This window comes from Pseudopipra pipra, chromosome 1 (genome assembly GCF_036250125.1).
Source record: "Pseudopipra pipra isolate bDixPip1 chromosome 1, bDixPip1.hap1, whole genome shotgun sequence".
Lineage (NCBI taxonomy): Eukaryota > Metazoa > Chordata > Aves > Passeriformes > Pipridae > Pseudopipra > Pseudopipra pipra.
Window position 1 is genome coordinate 148,235,000 of NC_087549.1, and position 25,623 is coordinate 148,260,622.

Here is a 25,623-nt window from a genome sequence, read left to right on the forward strand (position 1 = left end):
CTCAGACTGCACACAGTAAAGACTGAGGACTCTGGTTAGGCACACATCCTCCAAGACACATTCAGGACTGCAGAGTATGAACAGTCTTTTAGGTAATCACTGTTGGGTACAAATATTTCTTCAGGAAATATTGGCATTATCCTCAATTTATTCTCTTCTTTGGGATTGCAGCTGACTGATTATCACAAAGTAATTTAGGAACAATTAAAGCATCTCTCATTGTTTGTTATTTGACTGAGAGCAAGTTTCTTGATGGAGTAATGATTAGCACAGGCTAATCACCCATTAACTGGTGGGGTGCTTAAACATCATTTCATCTTTCTCTAGAAAGGGTCGTGTGCTGCTTAATTTAGTACCATTGGTAGACTCACAGGTTGAAGGCTGCTGAAAATGGGACACAAATATCTATTTACTTGAATCTCACATGGGCCTCACTTCCTTTTGACTGTAAATATTAGAGATTTATGCCTTATCTGTCATCTTGTAGTCTCTTGTGAAGGGTATTTGTGCTCTAGAATGGGTGTAACAAACTGCAAAACTAAGATGCCACATACAGAAGTTACACAAATGAATTTCTCGCTAAATATTCGAGCAAGATTTTCTGTATGCAGCAATCAAGTTTGTGTTCTTTCCAGGATATAATTTTGCTGTGTTTTACAGAGGGGAGTACTATACAGACTAATGTTGCCCAGGTGCCCTCAGAGGCAACAGTTTCATAATTTAGAAAAGCAGTTTGGTGACCAAAGCCTGAAAAACTAGAATATAAGGAAGAAGAGAGTTGCATGTCCTTTCTTCATATGTCCCCAGAAAACAGAAGGCACAGAGCAAGACAGCAAACACCCTGTGCCAGCTCCAGCTTTACCTCATCCTGCAGTTGCTCCCTGCTCAGAAAAGGTTTGCTCTAATTTTCCCTTTGCCATCTCTCTCAGTCTCTGTACAGAGAATCCTGAACAGCAAATCCTGAACAGTTTATGAATTGTTACTTAAATCTCCTCTCACTGTTCTTGCTTCTGGCTGTGGATGCCAACCCTGCTGAGACCCTGCAGAGCACCATCGTGTCCTCAAAAACACTGGAAATGGGATTCACAGAACTCCTCACTGGTTGCTTATTTTTAATCCGATTTTCTACACCTGGGTTTCAAGTGAAACAAATCTGATGGGACTACGCTGTATGAGTGTCCACCCTGCTCAGTTTTGGACTTGTGGCTACTCACCAAAATTTGACAAAGAAGTCAAGTTCAACAAATACATTAAAGGTCCCAGAAGTTTTGTGCAAATGGGCAGCCTGGTAGGGAAGAAATGACAGTTAACATCTATATGGAATGAATTGATAGATGTCAAATGTAATCATGTTAGTAGGCATTGGAGAATCTACCCCAAAGACCCTCCACAGCAGACAGGATTCAGAAAATTCACTAACTAAAGCACTACGGCTTTTAAATAAAGAAAATTCATTTTCACAAGGTTACTCAGATATACAAAACTTTGCAGGGAAGATCTGCAATCCTCTGTTGCAAATAAATTATGCACTTAACCTTTACAGAAGACATTTCACTCGCCTTTACTTTTTCTTTGTCAGTGAATCAGACTTTTAGTTAGCAGATCAATTTTACAAATTACATAACCACAATTCCTTGTTACTTATTATAGAGTGCAGAAAACAAGACACAACTGGAGTGACTCTCTGAAATACCTCAGTGAGATAGTCAGCTGAGGGTTTTTGGTTTTTTGAAAAGTGCAGGATTTTGAAGACTGTGGAAGGCTCTAGGTTTGCAAAAGTAAAAGCCACGTATATATCACAGAATACAGGTTAATAGTAAAATCTATTTTTAAACTCCTGATCATTCTAGAAGCCTTCTAGCAAGTATTTATAGATAATTGGTAGGTGTTGCTAGGTATGAATACCATGGGTAAGATAAAGAGAAAACTATGCTAAATCATACAAGGTACTTTTTTTAAAAGCTACACTCATTCTGTTAGTCCTGCTGTTACTGATGTGGTACACATAGGTTGGGGTTAACTTTCACCTCTCTGCTGGTGACCCTCATAAAAATGACAGTGGGACAGGTGCTGTATTCCTTTTGTACTCCAAACTTATGGAAATTCCTTCAGTCACTGAGTCCTGATACTCTGATTTCCTTCATGTTTATCTAGAAAAAGTAACCCTACTGCACACAGTGTTTTACTGGATGAATTACAGGATCCCTTGAGATTATCATAACCTTTTAGTCACCCAGCAAGACAAAATGAGAACATCAGGCAAGCCAAATTTTGCTTTGAGGCAGAGATTATTCAAGGGTGTTTCACTGTCATTGATCTATGCACAAATCCAACCCTAATCACTGCTGTGTCTAAACCCTTCTCTTCCCTCAGTGGATTTTATCTTGTGCAGTGTGGAAATGTTATTATAGCCTTTTTTTTTTTTTTGAAAAACAGGGATAATCAATTTGCAGGGTATAGCAAATACTTATAGCACCTGTGACTAAGGAGGGAATTGGGCCATGTTCTCCAGCCGTGCCTTGTCCAGGGGACTGTCCTTGTCATTCACTTCTCATGGAGCCTGAGGTCTGAGGCATGGAGGACACTGCACATAACATACCCCAAAAGAAGAAAGCAGGTAGAAGAGGCACCATTTTTATCAGAGGTCTGTACACTCCAGATAGACACTCACAGCCTCAGAATAAACATTTGGTGTTACTAATCCCTGAAAATGTAAAGATTTGCAGAGGGATCTATAGCCCATTGGTCTGGGAAAATGGTCTGAGATTACAAGACTGTGCAAGAAGGGGGTGATAACTGCAATACAAACTTAAACTAAACATCTCAACAGTAGGTTTAAACCAGCAGTGACCTTTTTTTTCCTGATTAAGTTTTGCAACAGCAAGAACAGACAGAATTGCAACTGCAAAGGCATGTGTGAGAAAAATGAAGTCTCAGTATGGATTTCAGTCAGGCTGTAGCTGTAGCAGGAGTTTTAAAATATTTATAGGGCCTTCACAATTCAGGAGTTACAGAACATTCAACCAATCACATTGTCAGAATCCCAGAACAGATATCAGAGTGTGCTTTCCATTTTAGAAATACACAGTAGTTGCTTTACGGTAACAGTTGAAGCATGAGGGTACTAAAAAAAAATTAATCAAAAAACCGATCTAAAACAAACAAACCCTGCACAAACAAGCAAACAAACAAACCCCAAAAAACCCCTCACCAATAGACAAGTAAAAAAAAAAAATTAAAAAAATATAGGGTTATTTTGTCCCTGCAGAAAAAAATGTCTACTTACCCCAAGTGCTTAACAGTACCTCTGCCCAAGTGTTGTTTTAGTCTCTGTTCAGGCATCACTTAACCTGAGCAGCCTGCCACAATGCTTTCATTTTGATTAGACTTTTCTGAAATCTTGGCTGTGACTGTGATGGAGAACAGCTGATATAGACTGAGACAAATGCCAGTCAGAACACTGGGCTTGCATAACTTTGGGAAATGTAACCTGAGGTCTCCAGCATGATCTTTGTGTTTTGAATGGGACCTTTGCAAGTGCCTTGTGCCTATGGAGATGGGTGTAGGAAGGTGCTGGTTCCTTGGCCAAAGGGATTGCAGGGGCCCAACTCTATTGTGAGAAGTTTTGCAAAACCAGAACAAAGAGGGTGTCTCTCCCTTGAGCAAAAAACAGAGGAAACCTTCACTTGGGTCAACATCCCTTCCCAACCAAGTTCCCCATGTGTTTTGCCATGCTCATACAACTGAAACAACACCACTCATATATCTGATCTCTGCTTATCACAAGACATTTATTTGGGTCCTGTTATGAAGCTTTTTCTTCTCTCACCCTGTGCTAGCCCACCAGTAAAGCTGGCTGTCCCACTTCTGTGTCCCATGGCCAGTTTTCAGAGCCAAGGTGGTCTTGTGGCATTGCATTTGACAGGCAACTCCACAGTGCTACAGCATCAGCTGAATACTGACACTGGGGCTGGAGAAATACGTGTTATAAAGAGAAAGCAGCACACAGCCATGGCTCGTGTTACACAGTCGCACTGCTCGGAGCAGGTGGATATCCTTTATAGGCTTCTCGTGGACAGGTGGTTTTCACACTTCAATCATTCCCTCACAACGTGCAGATTTTCACTTCAAAGATTTGGCAGTGTTGAAAAGAGGTTTTTCAACCTACACAGAGTTCATTTAAGCTAAGGGAGGTTCATCTTCCCCAAGTTTGTACTGCTGGAATGGCTCTACCGCTACCGTGTTCAAAGTTCTCTCTAAACACCTTTTGGTGAAGCAATACAGCTCTCCTCCCTCAGAAGGACTACTGCACTTAGACATCCCCAGCCATGTGCAGTGTGACTATGGCACACAGGGGGTTTTCATGTCTGTGTGCATAAGGAAATATATTTATGTATATATGTAGAGACAGAATAAGATTTAGGGAATCCACTTCTGAATTCTTTTGAATCACATTTGACACCAAGAACTCCAAATCTATGTCAAACTGCTATTTGTATTGAAGTATGTAATTTTATTGCGTTTTTTCTATTTCTCCTTCTCTCCCTTCACCCCCCACCCTGTACTGAGTTTGTGAGCATAAGAGGAATCCTTGCCCCCAGCCCTGAGCTTGCCAATGAGGGGATTTTGTTGCTTATTAAAAGTCCTTCTGCACAAAGCTTCCCTTAGCCAGGGTTTGGCTGACTCCCAGACAGGCTGGTGCTTCAGCTTCATTCCACTACAGGGAGGCCAGAGGACAGATTAGGGTTGGTAAGTGAGTAATGGACTTTGATACTGTGTCAAGCCATGTAAGAAAGTTATCTGAGCACGCCAGGAGCTTATAAATGAAAGAACCACTTCAGAGACGTGGGAAAAAGAACCTGTGAGAATTAATGATTCAAAGAAAACCTATCTGCTATATGAATCCTTAGATAACTGACCTAAATCCCAAATAATGCTGAAGAAAAGCAGACGGAGTGAGCTAAGTGCATTCCTATCATTTAATCTTAAATCTTTCTGTAGTCCTACATGTATTACCAAGCAAAAGATAATACAAGGAACAACAATTAGATATCCAGAATAATGTAACAATACATGAAGGAGCTTAGCATTGGCAAGTAATAGCTGTGGGCTTCATTTGCTCTATTTGGTTATGCTAATAGAAAATAAAGATTTCCAGAAAACATTAGAAGTAAAAAGATCCAAAGAAGTGGCCTGGAGCTTTCTTTAGGCAGAAGTCAGAAAGCCAGATGAGTTCCAAATCAGGGAATAAATATATTCATTACCTTACATAGAGAAAAATGCTTTCATATTAGCAGTATGGGTATTTGTTTACCGTGGTTGTATTAAGATAATTTAATAATACCATATTTAGTTGCCTTAGAGGAATTAAGCTAACTTCACACAAGCTATAGAATAATAAAAGGCAGATTGCTTTGCACCAAGATGGTGTTCCTTGGCACTGAACCTGCTTTACATCAGCAGATGGCCTGAAACCTCTCCTGAATTTTAACGTAGACCCAGGAACTGAGGTAAGTCAGGGAAGATTTTCTCCACTATTAAGTTACCTGCCTCTTACTGTTCTTTTTCTGTTTCTGATTTTAAAACATTCTCTTCTTTTTTACATATATTTTCTTTATCACTTTCCATACACATAATCACACATTCATATATTCTGTGACTGTAACACATGTATCTGTCCCATCACCTCCGTATACCCTTCTACGAAGCATGTAAAATTTAAAGTAAAAATATTTTTATTTAGTATTGTAAGAGCTTCATTTCTCTGGAAAATGCTCTTGCTTCTAATCTCATCATTCCCAACTCATATCTGGAGTCCACACAGCAAATTGTGTGCTAGTGTGTTATCTTGACTGGTATAAGTACTTTCATAATGCAAAGCATGACTACATTCTGAAAGCCTTAAACAGGTACTGTGTCTCTTTTCTTCCATTACAGCACCTATCCCCATCAGGTGAAATGCTATTCCAGACTATTCTCAGTGCCAGACCTCTGGGGAGGGACACACTTAAGCTCTCAGGAGCTGCAGTGCCAGCTCCCAGCTGTGTGATGAGGTTGCAGGAGGTCTGCACTGCTGTGGGCAATGGCCAGGCCACAGAGGAGGGCAGAGCCTTGGTCTGTGCAAACCCTGGGGCAGCATCACTGCCCATGGACCTGCAGGCTGGGTCCATCTCCCTCACCTGCCCAGAGCACATTCAGCATGAAAGTTTCACCTGGGCTGAGAGACAGGTAGGTACTGTTGAAAAACCTTTCAAGAAACCACTGGCAGTAGAGTGGGGGATGCCTGTTTAAAAGCAAACAGGCATAAGAGTTGGAGTAGAGTTAAAAATAGCTATACTTGAGATTTTAGTGCTGACTTTGCCCCCAATTCCTTTGGGCTGGAGTGTAAAGGCACAGTTTTCTAATCTAGAAGACTAATGCAAGGCATCTAAGCCCATTTGTAGGCACTCACAAATAGGCTGCTTTTGGAATGTGCTGAGTAACTCCAGTGCATACAGCAGTGGGAAGAGCTTTAACATTTTTTCTGAGGAGCTTAGCCAGGAAAACGAGGCTTACCCACCTCAGTAGGCTGCTTGAGAATTAACCACTGCTTGTGTTGCCCTGAGAAATTTCTAAATGAAGGGCTGAGGAAAAAATTTTGCTATAGGTGGTCTAACAGATTGTTTTCTCTGGAACCATATCAACCACTCTGATAGAAACAACATTAGCACCTCTCTATCAAAGCACTTCTGGTGCAAAAAGGAATTAAGAAACTTCTTCTTTCCTAAGAAGCATCAGGCTAAAATATAATATAGTCTACAAAGCAATTGGACGCAACACCATCACAGGCTCACAAAGGCTGAAATACATTGCAGCAGTTGCTGTTTATTCTCACTGCATAGCACAAAAACTAGAAACTATGTCTCTGGAATTGTTTGCCCTCTGCAGATCTTGTAAAATTCAAAGACTATTGGATCCTGGGAATTAGTGACAGAAAACAACCCCAACCACTCAATCATTCAAACCACCTCATTAGTGATGCAAGACTGTTCTCCTAAATCAATATTTTAGTATTTCCTCTAGATCAGTTGAAAATTTTCATATAATAGGAAAGGGATTTAGCTGCAACTCCTGTGAACTATTGTATAGCTGAAGAGATGTCATAGGCACCATGATTATATTCAACATACATTATTCCATTTAAAATATCATTCTGAAAGTGTAAATTAAACTCGAACTTGTTATGACAAATATTTTCTTGTTTTCCTTATGTTTACATCTCTCATAAATATGTAAACTGTTATAAACTCACTTCCATATTACTTGTCATTAAATCAAAGCACTTTATACATAATTTTATTTCTTACACTAATTGTTCCAATCTTTTGATCATCTTCTTTTGCTCTGAGTGTAATCCTGTGAAAGAGTGTTTTGATTTCTGCTATGAATTCATTTTTCTTCTTCAGCAAAGAGGAAAATACGATTTCTGGATTTGATACGGTAGGAAGAAAGGCCAGGGGGAATCTCTTCAAGATATTTTTAGAATTACTTTTATCACAAATCAAAAGGTAGAGTCCTCTTTACATTTTCCTGGTGTACAATAGGCAGACAAGAAACTATGTGAGGAGAGAGTAAGGAAGGAAAACGTGAGTTTACACATATCTGAAGGGTACCAGCAGCGACACACCCACCCAGCAACCCCTGCAAGGCAGAGAGCCCTGGGCACGAGGCTGCACCCAGACCTGCTGCACCCTGCAAGCTCCTTTGGGACTCCCACAGGTCCCTGAGTGCTCAGTGATGGGGAAGCAGGAGCAGACTCACCATCAGAGCACTCCCAGTGGTCAAAGAAAGAGCTTGAGAGTTTTTAATAATGAATTGTATAGAGCTTACTCTCTCTGCAAAACCTTCACCGGGTGTGTCTGGCTACTCAGACACGGCCCTTGGAGCATCCCAGTGGGTTTAGAGGGCTTATGAGCGGAAATATTAAAAATGTTCTCTGTTCATACTATTAGAAGTAGTGGGGAGATATGAGTGCAAGAGTAGGACTTACCACAAAAACAAATAGCTGGCCTGAGCAGTGGACTGAGTTTTCCAGAAGGATTGTGATCCTTGCTTTTTGGGTGAGGGTTGTACCTAGTATTCAGATACCAAGGTTTAATTTAGGCTGTCACCCAGAGGAGCTCCATGCACAGGACAGCCTTTGAACCTAGAGAGGTCATGGCTGTGCTCAGTGGATGCCTTGTGGATTTGCCCCACTGCAAATTCAAGTCCATAATCTCCAATGGTCAAAATTAATGTGGATACAGACCTAAGATGCAAATTCTGAGGCAATCATTTCAAGTTCTGAGGCAATCATCAAGCCTTAGGGGAATGGATTGTGAAAGCAGAGGCCTTTGCCATACTTAGTATCTACAGTTTTCATATATCACCTTTTCTAGTACGAAGATGACTAACCCAATTAATTATAAAGCAAAAAAAGATGGTTTACATTTTGAATGAAAAGTTCACAAAAAAGGACACAAAGTTATTGAAGAAAAATCCATAAAGAATTTATGAGTCACCACAAATCCTATGACTTGTGGGGAAACATCCATGTGTCTTTAAAAAAAAAATCTCAGCTTCACTTTAATATATTATCGCTTCTGAAATAAACTGAATTTATTCTAAGTAATATATGCCATTACTGCTTCATTTTCTGAGTAAACAAATGATTCTGGCAGATTTGACAGGGAACATGACTAGAGCTGAGAGCTGGAAATCTTTTTGTCACCTCTCCTTACAGTACCTCTGTGAAAGAACAAAGCATCAAAAAACTTCAGTTCACCCTAGTGTGGCTTTTAGTTGCAGCCATCTATCAGTCTTGATATGTTCCAGGAGGGATTGCTCTTCACCAAAAGAAAGACAGTGGAATGATATGTCCTTCTGCAAGAGGACTTTTTTGCCCCATCAATTGCTATACACACCCTGAAACTGTAGCAGATGTCAAGGAGAGTAATATCCCATCTACTTATTGTCAATCAAGTTACTATTTGAGAGATGCTTAGTTCTCAGGAACAGCTCCACAGAAGCCATAAAACCAGTGAAATTCAGGAAGCAGCCATAAATAAACTTGCTTCATTCATGTGGTCCAGCAAGTGCTTGCTCCAAGCTTTATGGGGAGCAACAAGAGGGCAAGAGAAAGAATGGCAAGAAATGCTCACTAGAAATCCTTTCCACACTCTGTACAGATCACATACCAGCTTCAAACCAACTGATGCTAAATTCTATCATACTATTGACTTTCCAGCTAGGAGTGTGGCCATATTCCTAAAGGGCTAACCAAATCAACACTAAGACCTCCTTCCCTCCAACAACTCAGCTTTGTACAAGTAAAAAAACTAGATATGAGTATGACTGTGGGGTAAATCAGCATAACTGCACCTCTTTATCCTCTGAGAATGTCTGTGGGATGCAGCTTTGCTACAATTAATGCAGCCCAGCTACTGCAATGCATTAACACAACAGAGATGTTCAAACCAAACAGGTACTTCTAATTATGGAGAGCTTTGCATAACAAAAATGGCTTTTCCAGATGGTTGAGACTAAGACTCAACATATTCAGAAAGACCTTCTCAGTCTCTGAGGCTGACAGAATCAAGCTACATGCTCTCAAACGTGCTCTAGCAGGTCTCCATCCACCCTCCTGGTTAAATATCTATGCTCTCTCAGGCTTTTTACCTACAAGAGGGTGTCTGCTGGCATCACTCAGCTCCAGATGTTAAATTCCTTTGAGCAGAAAATGGAAAGGGCATTTCCTTTTTGTCAATGAGCAAGAATGACAAAATTAAGACTAACCTCAGAAGACTACAAGAAACCTCTTTATACCCCCTTGTAGGTAATAGAGGAAACAGTCAGGACACAGAAATGCTTTTCCTGCTTGCCTCACACATGAGTTATTTGGAAGGCAATAGTAAAAAAAGGAAATCATCACGGGAGAAAAATGACAAGAAATTCAACAACTGTATGTCTTAAAAAATGACAAAAGCAATCTGGGAACTGCTCTGGTAGTGAAATGGAAAGGAGAAGTCTTCAGTTTATTAACCTTTGGAAAAAGTGTCCAAAATTCACACGAGAGGAAGGAGGTAACCACTTTCCTGACCAATCCTCCAGATTAAGATATCATCAGCCTAGGCTGCAGACCACTCTGATTTTCACCATATGAAAATCAGAAAATCATATCACCATATGATATGAGGTATGGGCAACAGCTGGTCATCCTGCCTCAAAGCACGAACTGGTAACTGCAGGCAAAAGAACATTTTGTCCCAGAGCACTTAGTAAACTCCAGAATTTGCATAAACAAATCCTTTATGAACTGGAAGACTTGCCATTTGATTTACTACCATCAGAAATCATTACTTTTACACGGCTTTTACACTCACCAAATTTGTGCAATTATGCAAACTTCTGCATTTGCTGAGGCTTTCTGAGCTATTAGCACCACTTCTCTAATACTAGCAATATTTTTGCCAGAAGGACACCACACCATTAATTCTGTACCCTCTCTAAATGCAGCAATTATCTACCAAACAGAGATTCTGTGCCATGCTTCAAGGATACTTTCACCTTCCCACCCACCAGTGCTGTTGCTGGGCAAAGCAGGAGAAGTCACCATTACCCTCTTAAGTGACAGGGTTAAGAGGAGTCCCAGGACAATCTCTGCAGTTCTTTAAAAAGAAAAGAAAAAAACCAACACACACAAAAGCCAATAATAAATTATTATAAGTAGGCCTTCACTGACTGTGTTATTTGCCATTAAACTCTGCACATTAGTTCACACGAATATAACCTAAAAAATTTTCAGATTAAATATTCAATTTAGCAGGGCACATGCAAATTAACCAGCAGAAGGGTTCCTCAGGTGCCAGGCTGGACCAGGTTAATGGTATCAAAGTTGCCCTTGGGTAATAAACACTCGCCCTCCATTCAGAGAAGGCAAACTGTAACTGAGTTGGGTAAGAAAGCCTCTGTAAGAAAGGCCTTTCTCAACAGAGATGCCAGCAAAAGGGACAAGGCTGCTCCCTGCTCTGTTTTTTGTATTGGAGAGGGGACTGATGTCACCAGTTGTGGTACCAGCAAGCTCTGTCACAACACAGCCCAGTTCCCACAGACCTGCTAGACCACAGGGACCCCTTTGGGTGACAGGGAGGTAGCAAGTCTTCCCAAGGAAGATCTGCCTGTGTGCTGGGACCATGGCCCAGGGCTGAGCAGGATGACCCCCCTCTCTCAAGAGGCCCTCAAAGGACCATGAAATTGTGAGTCAAGAGTGATTCAACCCACTGTCTGTCTGCTTCCAGATAGAGGCACCCCTGCATCCCACTAGTGAGGAATTCACGTGTAGTTCTAAAGATGTGTGAGTTGGGACCTTTCATTTGTTAGTCCTTTAAATCAGGCAATAATAAATCCATATTTTCTGCACAGAAAGTTATTTTTGCTGAATGTAAATACATTACATTTCAGCTTCTCCTCCCTTAAAACTTATTGGAAGACAAACCTGTTGACAGCTTTCCCCCTTTTTCCTGCTTGAAAAAGGCTAGGCCCTACTTAGGAACTCAAATTAGCAAGACTAGACTCAAACTCCTACATCCAACTGTGGCATATGGATCCTTCATTTCAATAAACTGCAAGACTCTACCAAGAAGACCATTGTGGCTGTAGAACATGAATCAATGGCCAAGTAACAGCTTTCCAGCATTGTTTTGTTAGTGCTAAGAAACTCAGTCCCTGCAGCTTAGCTTCTGAACTTTCAGAAGAGAGCAATACAAGACTGGGCTGTGGTGGTAAGAGATCCCTCCACCCTGGAGGTAAATAATTATGATCTTTAGGGTCCCTTCCAACCCAAACCATTCTATGATTCTGTGATTCTATGAATGCAAAAGCAGATCAGCTGTTCATGTTGTACCCAAGTAGGAGAGCTGAATTCTAGTGCTGTCCTTCCCCTTTCCCCTCTCCTTATAATTTAAAAATAAATTAAATCAATTATAAATATATTGCATCTCATTCAAATAAGAGCAGAATATTTGCAGCTGCCAGTATGTGCAAGCAATGTAGCTAAGTCCCTGTGCCACATGGCTTGTTAAATGAGATGCATTCATCCAGAAGACCCTCAGCAGCTAAGCCTTGACCTATGGTAACTAATGGAGGTCTCCCTTTGACTTTAAGAGGGCCAGGATTTTACTCCAGAAACCTCAGATCTCATCATTCATAGGGAAAATGCTGACTAGAAATGCTAAAGTAAATTTTGTACAGCCTGCAGTCAATGCTAACAGTGATTACAAACAGCCATTAGCACAACATCAGCATCTTATGAATAGACACACAGTCAACATTCTTGGCATGTTCTATTGTGAAAGGAGGATCACAGGTGAAAAGTGATTTACCAAAAAAAAAAAAAGGTAATGCTTTTAAAAAAGTTGTAAATGCTCACTTTCTTGCTGTTTTCCATTTTAGCTTTAGGTTGCTGAAGTGTTTGATTGCAGTGTGATTTTCTGAGAGCATAATCTCCTCTGTAAAAATTTGTTTAAAATGCTGCCCCTGTGCTACAAATATTCTGACGTCATCCCCAGTATGGCTGTAACTCAAATGGAAACACTACCTAATAAACAAGCCAGCCTTTCTGATATCTTCAGAAAATAAGCTGAAAGGAACTAGCTAAGGCAGCCAAAATGTTGAGGAGGCCATTTTTTCCCCCAGGAAGGTCTCCTTCACAGTTTATTACCAAGTTCATACATCCAGAGGTGAGAGAGATGAATACACAGGTTTCTGATCTGTGTGGCTATGGGTTATCTACATCCCAATCAACTCCATAAAAAACTTCACAACACTGCCAGGATAGTGAACACCTAATGCCATTCAGTTTTTAACAATTCATTAATTGTGTTTGATGGTACAATAAACATTCATAGATATGTTTAATTTTATTTTATTTTAGTTCCCACAGAAACTAAAAGAACTGTTGTCATGAATGAAATCACTCATACGAATAAGGGTTTGCAGGATCAGTGTGTTAACTAATATTTCAATACTATTTTTTATCTACAGGGACTTGCAAAATTCAAATGGAAAGCAGAAGCAGCATTTTAAAGTAGCATATGCAATTTCACTCATTCTATATTTGATTCTAAAGCTGCAAACGGATATATTTGTTGATTGTTTTACAAAGTCCATTTAATGAATTAAACCAAGCAATTTAAAGTCTGGTCACTGAGATTTGTAAGAATGTGTAAATTCTCTAATCCACTTTATACTTAACAGCTTTACCACACTTGGGAGTCCCTTACTGACCTTGGGGAATGAGCAGTGAAAGATCTACCACTCACACATTTAGTGAATTAAGTAGTTCCCATTTTAAACCAATACACCAGATACTAACAGTTAAGTATAATTAGAAACACTGTGAGAGTTATAAAAGGAGCAATACACAGCAAAATCTGTAATATATATTTCTATTGATTCATAGTTTTTTCCACTAGTTTCCCAACAAAAAGGACAGGCCCTGAATAACTAAGACCAGTTCAAGCAAACTCATTTTTGCAGGGAAGACCTTTGTAGCACTAATCACCATGTTCAAGAACATATTAAAATGTTTTCCATTATTATTTTAAATCAATGCAGTTTGTTTTCAGACATCCTCATTATCAAAATGCATCACACAGAGAGCAACAGTGCCAAATGGCCTCCTCGAGATGAGCATTTGACATTTTCAGTTTCATAAACAAAATTATAAGTGATTGATTCACATTTATGTGCAATTGGTTGATGTTAAATCGTTTTCTTGGTTCACTTATTTGAGCACTTTCCAAGTGAATCCTTTGAGCATGGCTGAGTCCTGGGCCAGGGCACAAATCTCCAGAGGAGAGAATGGTGGAGCTTCCCGACTCAGCCATGGGAAGTCCTTGAAAATAAAGGACTTGAAGCACACATGGCCAAATCTTTCTCCAAACACAGGAACTAAAAGCCACATAGAATCATAGAATCATTAATTTTGGAGAAGACCTCTAAGATCATCGAGTCCAACCACTAATCTAACACTGCCAGGTCCACCACTAAACCATGTCCCTAAGCACCACATCTAAACATTTTTTGAACACTTTCACAGATGGTGACTCCACCACTTACCTGGGCAGCTTGACAACTCTTTCAGTGAAAAGATTTTTCATCATATCCAATCTAAATCTCCCCTGGCAAAACTTGAGTTGATTTTCTCTTGTCCTATCACTTGTTACCTGTGAGAAAAGACTGACCCCCACCTGTCTACAACCTTCTTTCACTGTTGCTCCTTACCTGAGGACAAAAGAGTCTGAAGGACTGGAGCTGGTCCCAGCAGAAGCAGTGGTGGTGTAAGCTGCTCCATCCAAACCCCTCCTTCCTCCTTCTTTCCTCCACCAGTTGATCACAAAGCCATTAAAGGGAGGAGAGGAGAAGGCAAAGGGAGAAACACAAAAGCAGAAATCCTGACCCCTCTGCTGCCCTATGCCAACACAATAAGCAGTTCCTTCAATCTATCTCCCACCCCTGTACCTCAGATTTGGGGATTCTCTGTCATCTTCATTCCTCTCAGCCCCCATTCCTACCTGCCAGCACTAACCAGATCATCATCAAGCAGGTCCCTGCTGTTGGTGTTGCCAGAGGGCTGCTCCACCTCCACCGGGGCAGGCACCCACGGGTGCTGCAGGCTCATCCTCTGCTGCAGGAAGGGATGATGTGCTCAGCCAGGGGCCACAGGCTGCCTGAGCCCTTCCCCACCTGCCTGTGCTGAGGGGCATGTGAAGACTTTCAGATGCCTCCTCCCTCTTTCCCACTCTTCTCCAAGTCATCCTTCTCCCATTAGTGCAAGAGGATTGGGGAGGCATCCTTGAAAACGGAAGTAGGGGGAGAGTGCTATTTGATGGATTTTTGCACCCATTAGTCTTCTGTTAAAAGCTACTAGAGAGGGAGGCAGAGACGAAGTCACCAAGGAATTTCTTGAGATGTGTTTGTTCCCTTTCTGAATCCATCTTTGCTCATTCAAACCTGTGCCATCAGCTCTTACTACATGCTTAGGCTTCTTCTGGCAGAACAGGTACAGCTGTTGCAGGATGCTCTGGCACAGCACAACACAGAAGCATCTGTCCTACACACTGCAAGGAAGAAATGGCACTCTCCAGAAAGGTTTAAAGCTACACCATATTGCTGCCTGATGGTTGTATTATGGGGAGCAAGGAGGATATATGAGGCCACACGGGCTGGAACTCGCATCCATACCCTGTGCCTCAGCAGTGGAAGTGCAGACACTGCCACTCGAGGGAGGGTGAAAGCCTTTTTACCTAAAAGTCTGGATACACATTCTGTTAACAGGTTAAAGCATTTCAACCTTGTTGCCTTTGGGGTTGGGGGTTCAGGCTATAATTCTTTAAAAGACAATGTATTTTAAAGGCACTTAAACAAAACATTCTTTTTGCATCTCAGTCCCTAACATGCTAACACAAGTCTGCTAAATATTATTCATCAAGATATATATTCAAGAAGCAGAGGGACTGAGAAATTGCTTCAGAATCCATGATTTTATACCACTTTACAGCCTGAATACACAAATTATGAAGGAGGAACATACAGTGATGAAATCAGTAACAGTTCCAGAAGCTGTTTCTGAAGTGAAAGAATTGCTCCAGCCCACTACCATAAACTTTTTCCTGAGCAAGTTATAGTGATTTTTAAAAAAGGCATATTTACTCCAAATATCCCTTCCAATACTTGGTATGAGAGACCATAATAGGGTTTTATAGCCGTCACAGTCTGTTGGGTCAAAAATGTATTAAAAAACCCCAGAGCTTAAATACTTACAGGTATGATGGATCACAATGGACTGCACTATTGAGTAAATAATGTCTGCCCTAAACATTTTCTAAATAAAGGTTTACACAAGAGAATCAGTAGCTTTGAAGTAGCCATTAAATACTCTCATATCAATTTTCATGTTTCCATGATGATTGCTTTACTTTTTTGTTACTAACAAAACTTGGCACAGTGTTTCTTCCAAGCTTGGGGCAGGTGTTAGCCAGATATCTCTGCATCACAAAGAACCCTTACTAACGAGTCCTCAAAACAGTTCAGTACCTAAGGTAAATATTATAACCTTCAGTCCTCATGATAGCCCAGCATTCCCATTAAATACCATAATCTGTAATCCACTTCATAATGACTGTGGGGAGATTTTTTTTTTTTGAGCAAATGTACTCAGGATTGAGTACAGAAAGACTGATTGCTTATTGTTGCTGCCTGTTTTGACCCTATAATTCATTTCCCTGGTTTTTTTTCTGCAAGTTTGGCTTTCTGTCCTTAATGAGCTGACTTGGCTGTATCTTCAGCAGCGTTTAGTAACCAGCCACTTCACCAGTAGGATTGGGTAGTAGCTGAACATTCTGGAAGATTTAACTGTCAGTCACACATGCCAACACTTTGAGGATCACCATGAAACACAGGCCAGATCAAGGATTAATTGAAGACAAGGAAAGGCTTCCTATGGACGGCAGAAACCTCTGGAGAAACAAAAGTGAAGTTTCCCTGCCTTCTGCTGAAGGACATTCTATTTGGCGTGAAAAAATGACAGGTACTTTTCAAGCAGTGCTATCTTGGAGTGTATATAATATTTCAAAAATATCTTGAAAGCTTCATATTTTAATAAACACTTTCTACATCCAATTTTCATTAATATGTTTTTAAAAGGGGAGCAGAAAATGAACAGTATGAGTCAGATCGTCAAGCAGGCATAAATCATCAGAGCTCCACTGGTTTCAATTTATACTGCTTGTGAAAAAGGCTCTCTATACCTTTCTGGAATCACAGAGTGAATTCATCATCCCCAAATAATTAAGGATTTAATTTAATTATCTCTTAATATCTTCATTTTATGACTGGATTCAGAAGGATGGCAAGAACTACAGAGAGCTACTGCAAGGGATGTTAATGATAAGTACAGTGTAAATCATAATTTTGATATATCCATAAATACTGAGCAAGTTAATGCCGAGAGTTAAGTGGAGAAAAGAAGTGCGTGCCATATCAGAGACATAATCTCTTGCATAAATATATTATGGCTTATTATAAAAGCACACTCTGCACAATATAAGGTCTAACCCTTTTGTTTTAACAAGAACCATAAAGGCCCTTTTTGAGATTCTAACATGCTTCTACCCTGAATAGTTTGAAGTAGGAAAAAAAGAAACTAGTATTTAAAACTGAGATTTGATTCTGCAGAAATTTAATTTTGAGCTATATTACCCTGAATTACCAGGTACCACAACGATGGAATAGGGGCAAATGCTGTAGGGAGAAGAGCAGAAAATGCATCAATTAAAGGATGCTTAATAGCCTGCAGTTAAATAGCTTTCACAAATAGGAGGTAAAGGACAAAGTGTTCAGCTGCACAACAATATACACAGCTATATGCAAATAAAATATTTCTATCCAAGAAGGACATTTTGTCTCTTACAACTAAACCTCTCCCAGAGCCCATTTAAGTACCATGCTTTGACTACAGTAATTATCTCATGTCACTTAATATGATATAATATCTACTTATGCTTAATGGATATGTTTTAATTTCTAAGGAAACTGCCTGTTTGCACAAATGAAACTTGTACGATGATTAAAATATAATTTTCACCCTGGCAATAACAGTTTTCAACAAACAAAAGCATAAATAGAGAAATTACAGCCATTTGAAGACAGAATTATAAATGTGAATATCCTCTACTACTCAATACCCTGACTATAAATTGCTGTATATTATGGAAATTGACCATTTCTCATCATTGATAGAATAACAAATCAAAGCTACTTTTAAATACTCAAATCGATGTTATCAGTAAGCAAGTCAACTGATTTTCAGATCAAGGAAAATGCACGTTATTTAAATAATAATGTAACATAATTTACATAACTTAATTAACTGATATCAGAGACCCATCTTCTGAAGCATACAAACAAATGTATTCAATTACTTTTAAATTCCTTTTAAAATTTAACTACTTTTTGAATCAGTTTTAACAACGAGAAAAACTAACCCTAAACTTTTCTAGGAAACTCAGTTTATGAGACATCAGAGATACTAGTTTCACTTGTTACACCAAATTAACTTCACATTTTGTAAAGAATTATCTGTTCAATTTCTCTGTTTTTATTTTCAACCTATAGACGTGCAATTGTTTATAAAGTAAATACACTCCTCTATTATTATTTAATTTGATCATCTTGCTAGATTCCAATGCTGCATGGGCTTTAATCATGTTCCATATAGTTCAGCTCTACAGTATATCTCAGCTCTAAAATATAGCCCAAGAGGAAAAGAGGTTTGTTTGGTTTTTTTTTTTGTAATGCCTTTCTTATATTCATCTACCCTTAAATGGCATTTTTAAAGGCCACAGAGGAAATCAGTTTAGCTTAGTTTCCTCAAGAGCTTTTACCATATAAATGTTGTTGTTGCAAATTCTCTAAAACTTTTCTCAAAAGTCAAATAAACTTGAATGCTTAATGTCTCTAGAAATTTGCAAAGATGTGACTAATATGAAAAAAAATAAGCACACAATCATACCCTGCAATGAAAAGTCTGATCAAATAACGTGCATGCAGCAGGACAACTTGGCCACAAACACCAAAATTATCTGCTTTTAATTTATTTGTTACCACTGCAATCTTTCTAAAACATTAATGCACATTTTTCACTCACCCTCCATATTTTTTTAAATCTCTTCATTCTGGACCATTTGGATTTGTTCATCTCTGATGCCTGCAGATCAAATATGTATCCTATATGGCTGTAAATACATTTTACAACCAGTCTGGAGCCCAAAACAGTAGAGTCATAGATATTCTTGAAAACAGAGGCACTCCCTGGCTTTTAATGCTGCTTCCAATAACCACACAGTTCACAGCTCAGCATAAAGTAACCAATAGCTGAACATAGGCACAGAAAAAAAGAAAACCAAAATCCCTTCTTTGAGATCATATAGGGAGAAGTCTTGATCCATCCAATACTTGATTTAGGTCAGTAAAAAAAAAAAAAAAGATGCTATTATGTCAGCCATCCAACTTTAAGATGACTTGTGAGCTGACAGTCATGGCAGTTTAAAGCACCGTCATGATGAGTCTTTACAAAGGGATTGTTTTAATCCTATATGAAAAAAAAGAAAAAAAGAAAAAAAGCAAGCTACTTAAGGACTATGGAATTCACATGATATTACAAAAATATCTGCAATGTGCTGCAATGGAATGAAGCTGAGAAATACCTCGTGTAGTGTGGTTTCCTAAGGATGGGAGGTTTATATGATGGTGGAAATGTTCACACCTGTCATTCCTCCCAAATTATTTTAACCCTTTGTCCCTCTTTAAATAAAAAATGAAATATCATATGAAATAGAAAACTCAAAGATGTTAATTTTTAAGTTTCTCGAAAATCAATGAATGACTCAGGAAATTGTACCAATTCTTATTCTAAAGGAAAGATGTCATTGAGACAATCTATCCAGAAGGGAGATCCCATGGAAAGTTGTAACCATGAAAAATTTTGGTCACAGTGCATGTTATCCAGCTCACAGAACGCTACAAGAGAGAAGGACCAAATTACTGTTCATACATCTGTGCTTCTTATGTTCCCTTTAATAATTTCAGAAAATGAAAAAGAAAGCAGAAAGTATGTGAAATACTCTGGTAAAACATAAAAACCCCAATCATATTTCAAATCCATTTCTGGAATGAGAAAATAAGTTTGCTTGACAAACACTGGTTTATTATGGGCAGTTACAGCTCCAAAGCTCATCTCCTGCAGTGCATAACAGGCCACCTGTACAGGTGTGACTACATAGAGGACACCCTTCTGGAGTGGCAGACCTAACTGAAAGTCTGGTGGTGTAACAACCCAGGTGATGGAAGAAAGTCATCCAGCAGAGATACATAAAAGGGGCTTGCTTTGAACACCTGATGTGTTGACTGACTCTCTCAACAAGAAAAGTGGGAATGATACCAATTTCCTTGCCACATTGTGCTACAGTGGACCTTTATCTTCGTGTTCCAGCATCACAGAAAACTTCTTTTCCCATCTTACAATACTATGCAATGTGTACTTGATCGGGTTACACTGAATATAAGACCACATTTGATATTCTAGTCAATACTGACACAACCCTTATGAAACTTGTCCTCTCCTTCTCTGAAAGGAGAGGTCTAGGCAGAAGTGTTATGGGTCTGAAGCTGCAAGGTTCTAACTGTGCAACGTGTCAATTATTATGTGGTGCAGCAAAGCCCATAAGGAGTTGCTCATTGACCAGTAATTTGGGACGTGACCCATGCTTTCTAATGGCCATGAGATGTTCCACTAAATGTAAAGCTCCATTTCAAACATGGATACCAAGTTTAGCTGATACCAAGAGCTGTTATGTGCTAGCTACAGAAGTGACAGACTGGTCCTAGGGATCTATTTGATTATTTTATTCTCACATTTGATATCAGAATCCTAATGTTGTTCCATTAGGAGCATTCCCATTTATTTTAATGACAGTAGAATCTAACCTTTGTTCAATAAAGAATGAAAGTGGTTCATGTCTCATTTTTATCTAAAAGGACTAGCTATACCTCACTAGATTTTCTGCAAGCACTCCATCCCCCCTCAGTAATCAGCTTCTCAATTATCTAACAACAGTATTTCAAAATTTTTCAGACTTAATTTTCTGTCATTCTGACAATGCACCCTAATCTGCCTGCCATTGAAAAGACAGATAAGAATATTTCAATTTTCTTAGCACTTATTGTTAGTTAGATTAGTTAATGATTAGTTAGATGTAAGAGAATGTCTAGAAGCTCTTCTTGATGTTATGCAATTAATACTGAGGCCCCAAGCAACTGCAGTCAAGCTCAATGCAGAGAAGTGCTGTTATGGGAGGACATGCTTTGACTGTAGGTGCAGTTAAGGTGCAGCTCTATGACTTCTGTGTGTAACTGTGCCTCTGACCAAAACAAAACTGAACAGCTTTGCACTGACATGTATCTGACCAGTTACAGCTGGGTCAGTATCTTAGAGCTATTCTTCTCTTTCCTATCTTTGCTAGACACCTCCAACTGAAGGTACGTTTTCCTAGACTCCATTGATACCCAAAATGAAATGGAATCATTCATTGAAATGGTTCCTCTAAGCAGCAGAAGAATCTGCTTTATATTCCTTCATCCTCAAACGATGGACATGAGCTTCTGCCTTTCCATAGTATAAGAAGTGAAAATGCTAAGGACAATCCTTTTTGTTTGCTGTGATCAGGGCTTATAAGCAACACCGCATGTCCAGGCCAAGGACAAGCCAAACGTGGCTCTACCTTGTGGCTTTCTCCTTTGTGGTTTGAATCTTATGGTTAGAAGTGAGGGAAAATATTTCTCCTGAATTAAACCCAACTTCAGAATCATTCAGAATGCTTTCACCAATCTAAGGGCTTTTGACGTTGTGCTGAAAAGTGGCTTCCAGCACATTTTTATCATGGTTACAGGATAAAATCCTAATTAATAAATAAACTGATGTAGTTCATTCACTACACTCATTACACTGATAGGCACAATTCAGAACAGTAACTTTTCCCTAGATTAGGAAGTCTGAAGCCCACAAATGTCAAAGCACTGGCATTTCTAAGGGATTGTTGACAAGGTGAGGGGGATCAGAATAGAGCCCAGCTATTAATGACCAAATCACCATCTCATTTCCTCCAACTCCTTTCCATAAACTCTGATCTCTAAATAAACCTCCTTACAGCAAGTATAAGGTCTCTCTTCATTGAACCCTAGAATTTCTCCTAAATGACCAGCACTTTGTAAGAAACAGAGTCAGATGAAGAAAAGGAGACAAATATAGGTACAAAAAAAAAGTCATATTGTTGTTTTGGAAACAAAGGAACAGCAACCATCAAATTTTCCTCAAGTTCTTACAGATGATTCTTTGGTATTGACTTTCTCCATTTGGCTGCTTGTTACACATTAACAAGCTATTTGTGCCATCCAGCAAGAATTGCTGCTGTTGGTTTTGCTGCTTTGCTTCCAGTAAGATGAGAAGCTCAGCTTTTACACAGTAATTTAGTTAAACATAATGGAGTGAAATCATTCCCAAATATTTACTGCAAGCTAAAAATCTCACCTCAGCTGCATTTGCTGAGAGCAATAATGCTATGTGTGTTCCTGTAAGTATAATCAGGTTCCTATACAAGCTCTCAAAGTAACAGAAGAGGAAGAAGGTTTGATTGTACTAATCGATCATAGGATTATAAACCACCAGTGTGGAAGGTGGTGAAAGTGAAATCTGTGCTGCAAGGAGTTACTGGGAAAGTCTTTACTTTCCAGTAAAGACTGAGAAATATTAGGAAATCACAGAGTACTGCTGCCACCTCATTTGGATAGTGGGTACAATTTTGGCCACTCATATTTATGAGGAATAAAAGCAAAATGGAACAAATGCAAATAATGACTGGCAGATGATCGAGGCAATGGAAAAACTGTCACATGAGAGAAACTATGGGAGCCTAATAAAAGTAAGGCTGCCATCTACAAATATACTGGGAAAAGTGGCAGAAATGGGGAAGAAGAGCTACTTAAACCCTAAGTCAACACTGACACAGGACAGATATCTATAAACAAGAAAGGGTAAATGTAAGCTAAAAATCAAAAAATGGTTTCTGACCATCTGACTCCACAGTATCTTCCTAATAAAAATAGAAAGGAAAAAATGTTACACAGTTCTAAGATCATGATCGAGTAGTTTATGAGTGGGACAGGACAGCAGTGCCTGCAGTATGAAACCCTGAAAAGCTACTACCAATTTCCTACTCCTCACTGAGCTCTCATGACAGAATTAGGCAAACATCCTTGAAAGTTGTACCTGATGCCCAGCTGCACTGTGAGCACCAGCTCTGACCCTTTTCTTCTCCCAGTGAGCACACACTGCCTCATGAAGCGGGCTTAGGACTGCTCTGTCACCATTTCCCTGCATAAACCCAGGGGTCCATATTCCACCAGAGCATTGCCTGCTCATCAGGCCATGATCTGATCATACCCCTGCACTGGGGATCAGTCACAACAGCCGGATTCAAACTCAGAGCTGCCCAAACATACTAAAGGACATCACAGCTGAAGCCTTACCTTCCAACAGAACTAGACACCTCCTTGCAAGCAAATCAGATGCACATGATACACTCACATTGTAAATCTGAGTTTGAACTTTTGCTTTTAAAGCTAACTCAGCTCACATTTCAGGTGGTTGGCTCCCAAGATGAAGAAAGCACAGGATTCTCTCAGTTCACAGATGTGACAAAACTCAAAGCTTGTCTATTAAATTTAAAAGTGTCATCCTCACCTTAAGGTTTATAATTATATTAGCACTCTTAATTTACTAGCCTTCATCAGCCTTTAAATATTTTTCTGGATTCCTGACTGCAGGAAGGAGCAGCTACTTAGTTGTTTGAACATACTCCATTAATATTAATAGGAGGATTTTGGGGGACAACACGATTTCTCTAAAAGCTAATAGAAGCAGTGGTGTGTAACCCCACGGTGACACCTAAGGTAGAAGATGCAGAATGTTCTGACAGGTAAAGTATATAAAGTATAAAAATCCAAACAAACAAACGGAAATAAACAACAAAGAAAAGCTACAAAGAGGAAAAGGTGGCAATCTAAAGTCCTGTTTGCTCTTGATATTCTCATGAGTGAAAGGAATAGAATCACACAATGAATCCCATCCCAGCTCATTAACTGACTCTGGCAATGGGTGTGGTATCCAGAGACACAGCCCAAACCAATGAACAGGGAAAGCAAGATGCTGAACCCATGGAGAAAAACAGTAAAAAAACCCTAATGTATTATTGCAACAAGAGGCATCTGCCAGAAGTAAAAGGAGTGGAACTGAAACACCCAGCTCTCCATCTTGTTTCACGAAGATCCTATAATGGCTGAGGCTTGGACATGTTGTCAGTATAGCTGAGCACTGTGATGAAAACAGGTGCAAACACCAAATGCCACAGTGACTGATAGATGCTGTGCCCAGCTCTGCCCACAGATTGTTGTGGCTCATGGACAGAAGCCTGGAGAGAAAAACATTCATACCTACAGCTTTCCCCTATCTCTCCAGCCTGAGCTGCCCACTGTTGTCCCCAAAGATGACAGCAGCTTTTGGCCAAAATACAGAAAACTGACATGCTCCATTCTTCCCTTGCCTGTAGGACTGCTTGTACTCATACTGCCACTGACAGCACTGATTCTGCTGCACACTCAGAAGCAGGGATTTGGATGCCAATCTTTGCCTGTTTGCAGCAGGGAGATAAGTCACCCCCAAACAGTATTTTCCTGCTGACTGCCACTATCAGGAGACCAAGAACAACATGCCCATTGCTATCCCACATTGCTCTGTCAGATGGTGCCCACACGAGCCACAAAGATCTGTGACCATGAACTCCTGTTCACTTTATTTCAATAACAGACAAAACCAGGAGATACTTTTAATGACGTTCCTCCCTTGAACATGTAGCACACTACAGTGTGAGGCCACCTCAGCTGTGACAATGCAGCTGCTTGTGGGGTCACACTGTGAGGTGGATCAGAAAATTCATCTTTTTTTACCAGGTTATTTTCAGGGCAGGTCAGTTCACTTATCAGCACATTGATCTGGCTCACAGCATGGCTGTACAAGCTGTTATTTGGCAAGCTGAGGACAAGCAGCTCCTTTCTCTGGCATTGCCTTCCATCCCCTCACGCTGGGAGCTGCAGTGAACTCCCGAACCTTCCCCCTGCTCCTTGGAAACACCAGCCCTCAGAGGGTGAGAATCAGCTGCTTGCAAGCAAAAAGCACTGGGAAGAAGCCACAGTGCAGCAGTGTGGGAGTACCAAAGATCATTAGCAGGAGGAAATAATGTATATTTAATGGTCTCTACTATTTGCATATATATTAACTCAAATGAATACTTCAGCCACATCTACACACTGCACCAGGGAAATACGAAGGGGAACAAAAAGTCCTTCCTCACATATGGGTGTGCAGGCATGGAGTCTCTGCAAAATGCAGCACCTATTGCTGCTTAGTTATTCCAAGCCACACTCAGTGGCTGATTTCCAGTCTGCAGGAGATGTGGGAGAGAAGCCTTGAAAGCAGCATGTCTGGGTGGAACAAAATAATCTGAGACAACCTGTCATCACCACTGTCTGTCACAAAAGGCCCCATTTGTTATAGATTTCATACTTTTTTCAAGCAGTGTCTTCATCAAACTCAGCTACACAGATTGTAGGGTCCCAGTTTCAGGCATTTAACAGGTTCTCCTTCCCTTCATTGCATATGTTCTACATCTCAGCATATATAACAGCTGTTGAGAAGAAAAAGCAACAACATTCTCCCATCTCCACCAGTGTGTTTAGACCATGGTATACAAGACACCCAACACCTTCATGAAATTCAGCCCCAAGAATCAAAACCTTACTCATATTGAAGGTAAAAGCAGCCAAAAATTCATGAGGTATTTAATTTCTAAATCAACTACCTTAAAACTTCCATTCTCACCTACATGGCAGATTCACAGCAACACCTACTCCTGATTTTCACCACTGGGTTCACTG

General features: G+C 39.9%; 1 protein-coding gene across 4 annotated transcripts in view; it reads right to left on the minus strand.

Annotated features, from left to right (window-relative positions):
- Positions 1-25,623, minus strand: part of DPP6 (dipeptidyl peptidase like 6) — a 549,686-nt gene that overhangs the window by 291,786 nt on the left and 232,277 nt on the right. Inside the window, exon 1 of one of the 4 annotated variants that reach the window (XM_064638393.1) lies at positions 18,725-18,766. The exons of the other annotated variants lie outside the window; for them this stretch is intronic. Coding sequence (XP_064494463.1) covers positions 18,725-18,751 — 27 coding nt within the window. The 5' untranslated portion in view covers positions 18,752-18,766. Of the gene's footprint in view, positions 1-18,724; positions 18,767-25,623 lie in introns of those variants that run through there. 4 annotated transcript variants of the gene reach the window in all.